The sequence below is a fragment of the Piliocolobus tephrosceles genome, chromosome 7 (genome assembly GCF_002776525.5).
Source record: "Piliocolobus tephrosceles isolate RC106 chromosome 7, ASM277652v3, whole genome shotgun sequence".
In the NCBI taxonomy this organism is placed as follows: Eukaryota; Metazoa; Chordata; class Mammalia; order Primates; family Cercopithecidae; genus Piliocolobus; species Piliocolobus tephrosceles.
The window spans coordinates 144596666-144609876 of record NC_045440.1 but is presented as its reverse complement, the minus strand read 5'-3'; the positions used below and the strand labels follow the sequence as shown (position 1 = coordinate 144609876).

Below are 13211 nucleotides of genomic sequence, written 5' to 3'. Positions count from 1 at the left end.
CAGTGTCCCCCCAAATCCATGTCCTCCCTGAACCTCAGAATGTGAGCTTCTTTGGAAACAGAGTCTGCAGATAGTTCACATGTGGTTAATCCAGTATGACCAGCCTCCCCGTAAGAGACACACACACGGAGAGAGAGCACCGTGTGGCGCAGGCACAGATTAGAGTGCCACGTCCACGGTCAGGGCACGCCAAGGATGGCGGCCACACGAGCGGGTGGCGGAGAGAAGGGCCTGGAGTGCATGCTCCCCCCGAACCCCCAAGGGAAGCAGCTCTGATGACACCTTGGTTTTGGACCTCCAGCCTCGAGAACTGTGAGAAAATTAAATTCTGTCATTTGAAGCCATCCAGTTTGGGGGAATGCACTGTGGAGTGCTTGGACCACACCATGAAACCAGCACATGGTGACCTGTGGGCCCGCTGGCGCCAACCCTGCGTGTGCCTGTTAGGAGGGGGGCCTAAGAGGCTAAGGCAGGAGGGCACGAGGGCGTGCGGCTGGCTCTCGGGAGCATGGGGACGCAGTCAGGGCAAGTGAGACCTGGAGGGGATGCAGGGGGTGGCGGGCCCTCCACCCTACCTGCTTCTTCACCCGGATCATGCAGATGATCTCAGAGCAGTCCTTGAGGGGCACCCTCTGCGGGGACTGGGCCAGGTCCTTCAGGCTCCAGATGTAAACCTCGCTGCATCCTGCACAGGCCGCCCACAGCTGCTCCTGCTGAAACACAGGGCACGGTGTGGGCTGTGGGCCCCGGGCCACGTGCATGGTAGGCCCACAGGCCCTGCTGGGATACCTCAGGAAGGAGCTGGAAGGCCAGGAAGGAGGTACTGATGTCTTTGAAGTTCTCCTCAATCTCCTCAATCTTCAATTCTTGACAGAGGAATCCGTTCGTTGTCATGGCCATGATGCTGTTACGTGTGCCTGCAGAAGGGAGGCGCTAGGATGGGGCTAGGCAGCGCCACTGGCAACATAAGAGGCCAGCACCGGAACTGGGCCCACTGCTCTTTCCAGCGTGGTGACAGGGGGATCGCCATGTGCCACATGGCGCCTGAGGTGCGTACAGGTGAGGTCTACCGGGAAAAAATGCAAGATAGAAACCTGGGTCTTTAAGAAGAAATGAGGCTCACCAGAAAAGGTAAATATATGGGCAATTTCTTAATTTTTCTTAATTTTCTTGAAAGATCATTGACTGCTTAAGCAAAAAAATTGTAAAGAATATATTATTGGGATTACCACAGTTGATACTGTTGTAAACTTCTTACCCTATCCGTGAAGCAGTATCATAGTTAGTTAAGGAGGAAGGTGACCGGTTAAGGTTGCATATTGCAATTCTTAGAGCAACCACTGAAAAATAAAACAAAAATATAATGCTTAAAAACAATAAGAAGATTAAATTGAACATAAAAATATTCAATACAAAAGAGGGCAAGAAAGGAAGAACAAAACAAACAACAGATGAGGTGAAGAAGGACAATCGCTGGCTTGCACCCAACCACGTCGCCACTGGCCCTGAAAGTGAGCGGAACGGTGGGCAGGGGCCTGCACGGGCACTGTTCCAGAGGAGGCATCGGTGGGCACCGGGCACATGACAGAGTGCTCAGCACCATCAGCCATGAGGGAGCCACAAATCCAAACCACAAGATACCACTTCACTCCTGCCGGGATGGTGTCAGTAAAAAGAGGTGAGAACCAGTCTGGGTGAGGATGTGAAGAAACGAAGCCTGAGACTGCTGGTGGGGTGGAAGCTGATGCCGCCACTTCAGAAAACAGTCTGACAGTTTTTCAAACAGTAAGCAGAGTTAACCCACTTGGGGCAGGGGAAGGATGAGCAAGTTGTTCCATACGCACACAATGGAATATTACCCTGCAAGAAGGAACGAGCTATTGATCTTGATACCCAGAACGTCAGCGATGAATACTGTAAACATTCTGCTGACTGAGTAAAGCCAGATAACAGAAGAAGGCATGCTGTAGAGGCCACTTACAGAAAGTTCTGTAAAAATCAAATTCAGAGCGACAGAACTAAGAGCACTTGTATCCCCGGAATGGGAGCATGGCCTGGAAAGGGGCACTGATACTTTCAGCTGTGATGGAAACGCTGCAGATCTTGATTTGTTTCATGGTTATGTAGTTTAGATGTTTGTCAAAACACAACAAACGGAGCATTTTTTTGGCAGGCTTTACTATATGTGAAACATGCTTCCATTACAAAGAAGAAAATGTATTTCCAGCCGTCACTCATGTAATCTGGCATAGACCGAGGAAGACCTCAAAGTGCAGGCAACTTCCGTGCTCTGGGGTGTCCAGAAATGCAGACACAGCCGCCAGGCAAAGCACCTGCTCCTCCCATCACCCCCTGGCAAAATGCCCAGTCTGGGTCCACGGAGAGTCCCAGGCTGCAGCTCTGTGCCAAGCGGCCAAGGGTAACAGGGCACGGGCTTGCCAGCTGCCCCCAGGTGTGGAGACGTGACGCACACAGAGGCCTCCCAAGAGGAGCAGCCATGACTCCGGGGGACACCTGGGCCAGCTTCAACCCCAGAGCAGGGCACAGCGAAAGCCAAGGTGAGGGGCAGGAGAGCAGTGGTGCATCCGGGCAAGGCAGGCGTCCCGTCAGCCGCCGGGTGGAAAAGCTGAGGGAGGCTTGGGGAACCCACAGGAGCAGCAGTGCAGGTGGAGTAAAGGTTTCTGCGGCCACAGAAAGGGAGCCCAAGTTTAAAAGGGAGCCCAAGTTTAAAATAAAGACTGGAAAGGCGTGAAGCAAAGGAAGGAGGCTTTCTGCTCTCATTCAGCATCCTTTCCCAGAGCAGGGAGGTAGGCTGCCCGCTCTGAGGGCAGGGGCCGGACTTACAGCACCACAGGTGGCCGCCGTGCAGTCTGATGGACGTGAGGCCACCGCTCGACAGCTGGAAGCGGCTGGTCACCCGCAGTGTGCTCACATTCCACGCCAGCACCGTGCCATCCATGCTGCATGAGTACACCTTGCTGGGGAGACAAAACACACACCCACACACCTTTAACTCAGGCCCTTGAAAACATGCTCAAGTTTTAACCCAGGGAAGAACCAAGTCGCCATGAGAGAAAATGCGCTCAACATGGATAACCTGCAAACATGATAATAACACGCAAACATACTATGAATGCGGCCACAGCCAGGCTTGGCTCAAATGTAACTGACTCGGCAGAAGAAGGCGGGTTTCTCAGGACATCCACCTCTCCCGCTACCGCAGGCCGCAGGCTCAGTGAGGTGTTGGTCATAGAACCACGACATGACCATGGACTGAAATGGAACCTCGTCACAAGGGACCAGGGAGCCAGCACGCTCCTCAGAGCTCTCAGGTGACATGGGCTGGCTGTAGGCGCAGGTGCAGGTGGCTGTGGGGCGGGGCTGGGCTCGAGCCTGCACCCTGCACCACCCTTACACCTCCTGAGCCAGCTTTGTTTCCAGGCTAGCACCCCCCTTCCCACCCCAACAGGGCCTGACACAGGCACCCCTGACACTGAGTCAGGGGAAAAAGGAGTGGGGAGTGGAGCCCCTCCCCCAGGGCTGGGACTGCCTGGACCAAGTGGGCAGCCTTGAGCACCTTCCCCATCACGGGCCTCTGCTTGAGGAGACCCCACCTCCTCCTCCCATCTCCCTAGCTGCCCACTGTGTCCACTGCTGCTCCCACTGTGGGACACAGCAGCAAACGGGCAGCCCAAGGCCAACACTGAGCACTCAGGCGATTCCCAGGCGAGTCCAGGCTTCTGACACCACGGCTGGCGCTCCTCTGGGAGGCTGTGCCCTCTCGGGGCTGCCCCAGGCCACCATGCCCACAGCAAGCTCAGCAGGAAGGCCAAGTGTGGAGCCTTCATCACTACGCTTGGTTCCCGTTGGTCTCATGGGTTCTCCGCACCCGTGAGCAGAAGCGGACCGAGGACACCACCCAGCTTTCCTCGTTCCAGATCCACTTCACTCTGTACGCCCCGCCTGGCCCCTGTGGGCATAAGCCTTGGGAACCCTACCCGCTGTACCCTCTGCCCACCCATGAGCCAAACAATCCCTTCTCCCCAGCAGAGCCCACCTGCACCTGGGTGCCCTCTGTTCATCCTGCACAATCAAATCCGTGACACTGGAGCAGTGGTCTGTGAGCTGCTTGTTGCAGGACATGCTGTGGACGTTGATGATGTAGATGACGGAGTCTTCCGAGCCAACCCACACCTGGTTCTGGTCGGCCATCACCATGCAGTTCTAACGGGAGGCCACGGGCATGTGAGAAATCAGTCAGTCTCGATACTGGTGAAGTCATATTCTATACATTTACTGCAAATGCTGAATTAGCAGATATGGAGCCACTGCTCCTAGGGGACACGCCGGCTCAGGGTCCTGGGAGCCTCTGGCCCTGACGTTCTCATCCACCCATCAGTGCATAACCTTGTTCTCTGCGTGCTCTGTTTACAGACAGACACCTCATTGACTATGTATGGTTGATTCATTAACACGGAACCCACGGCTGCCAGCACTGTCACTGCGGCCTGAACCAAGCTCATCTCACACATGCATTTTCTCTGCAAGACACATCAACGCCTCTTCGTGCTTAGGGAGCTCAATGCTTGAGGCTATCTTAAATGGCAAAATCACCAACAAAAAGCAAAACATGTGAAAACCGTGGCACCAATCAGGCCAAGGAAAGGACACCCATTGGCCCAGAAAATACCCATCAGGCGACTCAAGTTTGTCCCCACTCTGTGCACATGCATGTCTGTGGATCGCCAAGAAAATACCACGAGTATCTGTTTTGGGAGTTACAAGTAAATATTAGCAGGCAGTCGAATTTGCAGATAAAGAATCTCTAAATGATGAGATCGATTATATATGAACGAGCAGAACTGGCAGTGCTCCCAGTGTCTAGAGGGTGCGCTCAGGGTTTCTGGCTAAGCAAAGTCAACACAATGATTGCTTTTAGACTTTTTGAAATCAGAATTTTTTTAATTTTAATTTTAATTTTAATTTTTTGAAACAGGATCTCACTCTGTCACCCAAGCTGAAGTGCAGTGGCATGATCACGGCTCACTGCAGCCTCAGCCTCCTGGGCTCAAGCGATTCTCCCGCTTCAGCCCCCCGAGAAGCTGGGACTAGAGTCATGCGCCACCACGCCTGGCTAATGGTTGGCATTTTTAGTAGAGATGGTGTTTCCCCGTGTTGCCCAGGCTGGTCTCGAACTCCTGGATTCAAGCAATCTTCCTGCTCCGGCCCCGCAAAATGCTGGGATGACAGGCGCGAGCCACTGCGCCCAGGCTTGACATGCTTATAACTAAGACTGAGCTGAAAAAAATTAAATTTAGAAAAATAATTTCCCTAATTTTTCCTTTTTTTTTTTTTTTTTTTGGTTTCGTCTAAAGCATTACTAGACTTTTGTCAATATTTTTACTGTATCATGGATCTTATTTATCATCTGAGACTCATGATTTGAATATGGGGGGAAATGACTTATTACCTTGCTAACATGTAAAGTTTGCTATTCGGGTATCTCAGAGTGGTCCCACCCTCTTGGTGGTATGTATTTGAATTCACAGTATTTGTTTTATAGCAGTTTTGCAAGCACCTACTGTACCATGGATTGCCACATTATTTTTAGACAAGGGAACACAGCCATCAAAATTGATACCATGGCCGAGTGTAGTGGCTCACACCTGTAATCCCAGCACTTTGGGGGGCCGAGGCGGGAGGATTGCTTGAGCCCAGGAGTTTGAGACCAGCCTGAGCAGCATGGTGAAACCCACCTCTACTCAAAATACAAAAATTAGCCGGCTGTGGTGGTGTGCACCTGTAACCCCAGCTACTCGGGAGGCTGAGGCGGGGGGATCGCTTAAGCCAGGAGGTCCGGGCTGCAGTGCGCAGTGACTGCACCACTACGCTCCAACCATGGGCAATGCGAGTAAGACCCTGTCAAAAAAAAAAAAAAGATACCAACCGATGCCTAATATATACTTAGGTATCTACTCCATTGGAGTGTTCTTTTCACATTAAACATGGAAAAAATAAATAAATCCTATCATGCTCAAGGAATAAGGCATGAGAGTTTCTCGGCAGATCCCAGGATGCGGTGGCTGCCCAGAGGGTGAACCGTGAACCCACCGGATAGGAGGACAGTGTAGATGCGAAAATTTTTGAAAAGTATAAAATGCAATTTAAATGTGAAAATCATCTGCAAATCCGTGAGCAAGAACAGAAGAAACATGGACAAAGGGCGCGCAGCCCACGGTGCGGGGGAGTGTGGGGCCGCAGAGCACGGGGAGCTACTCGGCGGCCTCTTGGGCGACAGGGAAACGCACACACGTCTGCAGGGAGGGGCAGCTCGCAGCTCTGACAAGCAAACAGGGGAAATCCCCAAGAAATGATAGTCTGGAGGCAGGAGGGGCCGCTGGAGGCCTGGAGGGATGAGCAGGGCTGGAATCCCAGCTTCTACCCTCAGGATGCCACGGTCATGGAAGAGACGACACCATGGCACTGCCTTGTTTTAAAATGATCAGAAACAATTCAAACTTGCTTTAAATCAGGGGTATGCAATCTTTTAGCTTCCCTGAGCCAAGAAGAATCGTCTTGGGCCACACATAAAATACACTCACATTAATGATCGCTGATGAGCTAAAAGGAAAAAGATTGCCAAAAAAACTCATCATGTTTTAAGAACGTTTGCGAATTTGTGTTGGGTCTCATTCAAAGCCTTCCTGGGCCACGTGCGGCCTGCAGGCCACAGGTTGGACACGCTTGCTCTAAATGAAAGGCCCAACGTGTGAGGAGTGGACATTGAGCTTTGCTGGACGCTCGTCTCTGCCACCTGGCACATGGGGACAGGTGGATAACACTCAAGTCACTGCAGAGGCAGTTGTCTCCTCTTTTGGTCCAAAAGAGACCCCGTAACCACTGTGCCACCAGGAAACACCAGGGTTCCCAGGAAACTCTGTAGGTTCATTTTAAGGCCCTGGTCCATGGGAACCTTAGTGCTGCAGTATGGGATGGAAGACATGGTTCCCAGCCTGGGCAACATGGCAAAACCTCATCTCTACAAAAAATACACAATTAGCCAGGCATGGTGGCGGGCACCTGTAGTCCCAGCTACTCAGGAGACTGAGGTGGGAGGATCACTTGAGCCCAGAAGGTCGAGGCTGCAGTAAGCCGCGATTGAACCACTGCACTCCAGCCTGAGCAACAGAGTAAGATCCTGTCTCAAAAAAGAAAAAAAAAGGAAATTGTTCCCAAAGGGTCGTGTGAGGCCCCTAATAAGCAGGCAGAGACCACGATGGTTCCACTTCACAGAACTGACATCTATTTTATTATTATTATTATTGTTTGTTTGAGACAGGGTATGGCTCTGTCACCCAGGCTAGAGTGCAGTGGTGCAATCCTGGCTCACTGCAACCTCGACCTTCTGGGCTCAAGCAATCCTTCCGCCTCAGCTTCCCAAGTAACTGGGACCACAGGCACACTCCACCACGCCCGGCTAATTTTTGTAGAAATGGGGTCTCACTCTGTTGCCCAGGCTGGTCTCAAACTCCTGGGCTCAAGGCAATCCACCCACCTCAGCCTCCCAAAGTGCTGAGATTACAGGTGTGAGCCCCTACAATCTACTTTTTTTTTTTTTTGAGATGGAGTCTTGCTCTGTCACCCAAGCTGGAGTGTAGCAGCCCGATTTCGGCTCACTGCAAGCTCCACCTCCCGGGTTCACGCCATTCTCCTGCCTCAGCCTCCTGAGTAGCTGGGACTACAGGCGCCTACCACCACGCCCGGCTAATATTTTGTATTTTTTTAGTAGAGACAGGGTTTCACCGTGTTAGCCAGGATGGTCTTGATCTCCTGACCTCATGATCCGCCCACCTCAGCCTTCCAAAGTGCTGGGATTACAGGCGTGAGCCACCGCGCCCGGCCACAATCTATTTTTAGATGGGGGCCTGAAATCTATTTTTAGATGAGAAAGTCAAAGCCATTATCTTCTCCTTCAATAAGGACATGTAAGTAGAAGTTTGGAACAAGCTTACATTTAATTTAAAAACTCTAGGTAAAAGTTAAGACCCCCTGTTTACAGAAACTGAGTGATGCTGTGGAATAGTTTGTATCCTCCTGTCGAATATGGATGAACACACTAAGGTTTCAGAAATCACGTGAATCCAGAGGCTTCTTTCCTGACACTTCATGTACTCACCACTTTTGCAGTGCCCACTTTAAAGGAGTGCTGGTGGATGGTCCAGGAAGAAGCATCGAACACGGTCACCTTGCCATCGCTCAGAGCACACCATAACTTGGGGTGAGCGTCTTCAACTTTTTCAGCTGGGTCAAGATGCCCTAAAGAAGAGAGAGCAGCCCAAAACTGTTAGGAGGGAACGCTTTTGCTGTAGCAGCAGGTGACTGGTGCCATTACTCAGGTGTCTCTTGGACCCGCCTAAGCGCCAGGCCCATGTTAGGTGCTGGACATACAAAGATGTGCCTAGGCAGAGGCTGCCCTGCCCTCTGGGAGCTCAGAATCAGAGGGGGCAGCTGGGTGGTGAGGGGGCCACACAGACGGGCGCAGAGCCACAGGCGGACGCAGAGCCGAATGCCCGTGAGCTTTGCTAAGCCAGGAGCTGCCGGCTGAGTGATCGTTCACTGGAGAAAACAGCCAGGCAGAGGGAACCGGAAGAGGGGCAGGTGGGCACAGCGGGAGGGAGGCAGGGAGAGCAGGCAGCTGGAGAGATGGCGGCAGGGGCCATGGCGCCCCACTCACCCTCGCGTGCCACGGGCTCCACATCCTTCCCAACACTTGGTGGTGCCCATCTTTTTAATTTTGGCCATTCTAAGGGTGTGCAGCTTTTGGCTTTTAAATTGTGCTTTAAGTGCACTTCTCTAATTGCTAATGAGCCTGATGGCTTTAACTAGCCATCCCCTTGCCCTCCTGTGGGAAATGTCTGTGTCTCATTCTCCCTAGTTTGTAACTGTTATTATTATTTTTACTTTATTTTATTTTACTTTTATTTATTTATTTTTTTTTGAGACGGAGTCTCGCTCTGTCGCCCAGGCTGGAGTGCAGTGGCCGGATCTCAGCTCACTGCAAGCTCCGCCTCCCAGGTTTACGCCATTCTCCTGCCTCAGCCTCCGGAGTAGCTGGGACTACAGGCGCCCACCACCTCGCCCGGCTAGTTTTTGTATTTTTTTTTTTAGTAGAGATGGTGTTTCACCGTGTTAGCCAGGATGGTCTCAATCTCCTGACCTCGTGATCCACCCGTCTCGGCCTCCCAAAGTGCTGGGATTACAGGCTTGAGCCACCACGCCCAGCCTATTTATTTATTTTTTTAATAGACAAGGTCTTGCCATGTTGCCCAGGCTGGAATGCAGGAGCGTTCATAGGTGCGATCACAGCAAACCGCAGGCTCCCACTCTGGGGCTCCGGCCACCCTCCCGCCTCACTGGGACCACAGGCACGCCCAGCCAGCTGTCCTGGTGTTCTGGATATGAGCCCCTAACTGACTCCATGGTGCTGTATTCATAAATTACATAGAAAAATAGCATAAAGCAAAAGACTGGTGAATCTGACTGCATTAAACACAATGATTTTAGCAGCAGCCATTTTAAAGACCCTTCCCCGTCTGCAACTTACATCTGCAACCTCTCAAAAGTGTCTTCTGTCCATTTCCTGTGGCAGGGTCTGGGAAAGGGGCCGTAGGCACCGCGTCCGGCCATGAAGGTGGCAAGAAGCCTCCGAGACAGCCCAAGAAGCAGGGCCAGGAGAGGGACAGGGATGACGAGGCTTCCAGCAGAAAGCAAAACGGACCAGAACCTCAAGGGGCCGAAAGCACAGGCCGCAGGGAGGCCCAGCCACAGCTGGAACTAAGACCCCTGGCGGAAAGCACGTGCTCCCTGTGCCTGGGCGGTGGCGGCCTGGACGCCACTCCTGTTTCAACACCTGCATCCCTGCCAGGACAGCTTTTGCCATCTTCACCTAGAATGAGTGTTGCCCTGGAGCCTGTTGCACATTCAAGAATAAACTTTAAAAATCTGACAGTGGCACGTCACGTGACATCTCTAGTGGCGTCTCACCGTCAGTCCCACCTGAGCTGTGACTGTAAGGTAAAGCCGCCCAGAAGCCTGCCAGAGGGCGCTCTTTGGTCTTCTACCCTCAATTCTCTATCACCATGAATTAAACCAGCTCATTTGAAAGCAGGAAAAAAAAGTGTCTTCTTTTTAAAATCATTGCTTTAGGCCAGCTGTGGTGGCTCACACCGCTAACCCAGCACTTTGGAGGCCAAATCCGGCAGATTGCTCAAGCTCAGGAGTTCAAGAGCAGCCTGATGCAACATGGCAAAACTCCATCTATGCAAAAAAATATATAGACAGAAATTGGCTGGGCGAAGTGGTGTGCACCTGTAGTCCAGCTAATCAGGAGGCTGACAGGGGAGGATCACTAGAGCGCAGGAGGCAGAGGTTGCAGTGAGGCGTGATCGCACCACTGCACCTGGGTGACAGCCAGACCCTGTCTCAGAAAACATAAAAATGATAAAATCATTGCTTTTAATATAGTCAAATCCAACACTGTTTTCCTTTATGGTTAGCATTTTTATATACAATTTAGGACTTTTTTCTTTACCATAAAGTCATGAAAATATTCTTCTACCCTATTGCTTAGAAGTTTGCTTGCTTTCATTGTTCACATTTGCCTGCTTTTACCACCGCATTTAGATTTCAGCCTCGTTGGGCCTGACCCCAGTGCGGTCTGAAGGGGTGAGGTTTCACCTTTGCCCTGAGGATATTCAAGCGACCCCTGGCCCTGCGGAGCTGCCTCCATCCTGAGTCCAGAAGGGCAGGCCTCCCCGTCTTTCCGGGGTGCGATTCCAGCGGTCTGTTGCTCCGATGGGTGAGACACTGCCCTGAGGGGCGCGCTCCCCCTCGGCAGAGCCAGGGCTGACCTGTGGCCTTAGGGCCTGCGGGTTGGTTCTCCTCACTCCTCGGAACCTGTCGGAGACCCAGCCCCAAGCTAACGGGAGTCACAAGACTCCCCCTTCTTGATGGGGCCTGACCACCTCTTGTCTCTATAATCCCAGAAGGCTTGCAAAAGCCCTGCTCGGCTACCAGCTTCTCGGCCACGCCTTCCAGAATTGGCAGCCACAGGAAAAGGCGGCTTCCCCGTTCTCCACGGCTGCTTGGCACGCGCTCTGCAGGCCTTTGAGATGCTCCCGGAGGGGAAGCCGCCTGAACTCCTCGCCCATCACAACCGGAAGCCCACAGTGAGTCTCATTTCAGGGAAACCAACCAGGACCTAAAAATACCATGCAGTCAAATGCCACGGCCAAAGTGTCGCGGTCTGTGGCGTTATCTCTGGCGAAGTCAGCAGGAGCCCGGCTTAGACACATTGGGTAGGCCTCACGCGGGGCGGCCCTGATGACGCTGCCTGCTCCTCAGACAGGGTCTATGGCGTTCTTAGGTTTCTTGGCATCCCGTGAAGAGAGAAAAACTCTCTTATGGGGAAATCACTTCACACACAGCTTCTCTGCCCACCTGAAGCATGAGCTCTGTGTGTGAATGGCCAGGTGCTCTGTGAAGCCGCAGACACGGCCTGTGAGAAGGGGTGACGCCTACGGCTGACACCTGCAGACGCAGATGCAACAAACAAAGTGATGATTTTAAAAATCCCTTCTGGGCTGAGAGCAGTGGCTCACATCCGTAATCCCAGCGCCTTGGGAGGCCAAGGCGGAGAGAGATTGCTTGAGCCCAGGAGTTCGAGATCAACCTAGGCAACATGGCGAAAGCCCGTCCTTTTTTAAAAACTCCGTAACTTTTTAAAATCACCTGGTTTTGGTGGCACGTGCCTGGGTTTGGTGGCACAAGCCTGTGGTCCCAGCTACCTAGGAGGCTGAGGCAAGAGGATCACTTGAACCCAGGAGGTCAAGGCTGCAATGAGCCGTGATTGCGCAACTACACTCCAGCCTCGGCAACAGAGCAAGACCCGGACTCAAAAAAATAAAAAATATGGCCGGACGCAGTGGCTCAAGCCTGTAATCCCAACACTTTGGGAGGCCGAGACAGGCGGATCACGAGGTCAGGAGATCGAGACCACCCTGGCTAACATGGTGAAACCCCGTCTCTACTAAAAAATACAAAAAAAAAAAAAAAACAAAAAAACAGAAAAAAACTAGCCAGGTGTGGTGGCAGGCGCCTGTAGTCCCAGTTACTCGGGGGAGGCTGAGGCAGGAAAATGGCGTAAACCTGGGAGGCGGAGCTTGCAGTGAGCCGAGATCGCGCCACTGCACTCCAGCCTGGGCAACAGAGTGAGACTCCGTGTCAAACAAAACAAAACAAAACAAAAAATAAAAATCTTTTCTGCCTAGAACTGTATTCCTTTGTCATCCCACACCAAGAACCCTCAACATAAGCTTCTGTGCTGCATTCTCCGTAAGCCAGAATTAAATAAAAAGTGTTTTCCACAGTTTAAACGTGCAACATGACAGCCATCTTTGTTTATACCAAGACCCTTGGCCGCGCCCATTTCTTTATCCTGCCACCACCCTGATGCGGCATGCAGGGTCCCAGGAAAGTCAAGCAGAGTAGGCAGGTGCAGGTGCAGCCGCACCCAATGGAGAAGAGGGACTGGCAGGCACTTAGGGCCGCACAGGCTCCTTGTCATTCCAGTTTCTATGACAACAAACATCTGAGGCGCTATCACCTTATCACGATGACAAAAGAAGCCGATTAAAAGCTTCTGGGGAAACAATGTGAGCAAGAGTGCTTTAGAAAGTGCCAGTGTGTTAGCCGGGCATGGTGGCCGGCGCGTGGAGTCCCAGCTACTCAGGAGGCTGAGGCAGGAGAATCACTTGAATCCAGGAGTTGGAGGTTGCAGTGAGCTGAGATTGCACCACTGCACTCCAGCCTGGGTGACACCGCAAGACTCCGTCTCAAAAGAAGAAAGAGCTAGTGTGACCGTCGACTGCTAGAAGGTGAGGGACGGCAGCCCTGGGGTGGGAGCTCAAGTGCTGGCGCCATTTCCATCAACCGTGGGCTCTCAGGCTCCGGTCACCGTGAGGCCAAGTCCACAGAGCGGTTGGACCAGCTGCACACCTGTCACTCAGTACTTCACCTCAGAGAGCAACAGGCACCTTGTCCCCACTTACCCCGTGACACTGGCTCCCCTTTCACTTCAGGGCTGACCCTGAACCCAAACCTGAGCGCGTCAGGTTGTCTGAAAACTGGCAGTGAGGAGCGGGCAGAGGGGC

At 52.4% G+C, this 13211-nt stretch overlaps 1 protein-coding gene across 6 annotated transcripts in view; it reads right to left on the bottom strand.

The window, feature by feature from the left end:
- The window catches only part of DENND3 (DENN domain containing 3), a 46450-nt gene that overhangs the window by 2415 nt on the left and 30824 nt on the right, over window positions 1-13211 (bottom strand). For 2 of the 6 annotated variants that reach the window (XM_026454568.2, XM_026454570.2), the window contains exons 13-17: window positions 8177-8316; window positions 4058-4224; window positions 2845-2978; window positions 790-917; window positions 576-713 (exon numbers count right to left, since the gene is read on the bottom strand). In XM_026454568.2, coding sequence (XP_026310353.1) covers window positions 576-713; window positions 790-917; window positions 2845-2978; window positions 4058-4224; window positions 8177-8316 — 707 coding nt within the window. Of the gene's footprint in view, window positions 1-575; window positions 714-789; window positions 1067-1258; window positions 1341-2844; window positions 2979-4057; window positions 4225-8176; window positions 8317-13211 lie in introns of those variants that run through there. The other 4 variants (XR_003309472.2, XR_003309471.2, XM_026454569.2 and 1 more) reach the window with 4 other exon arrangements.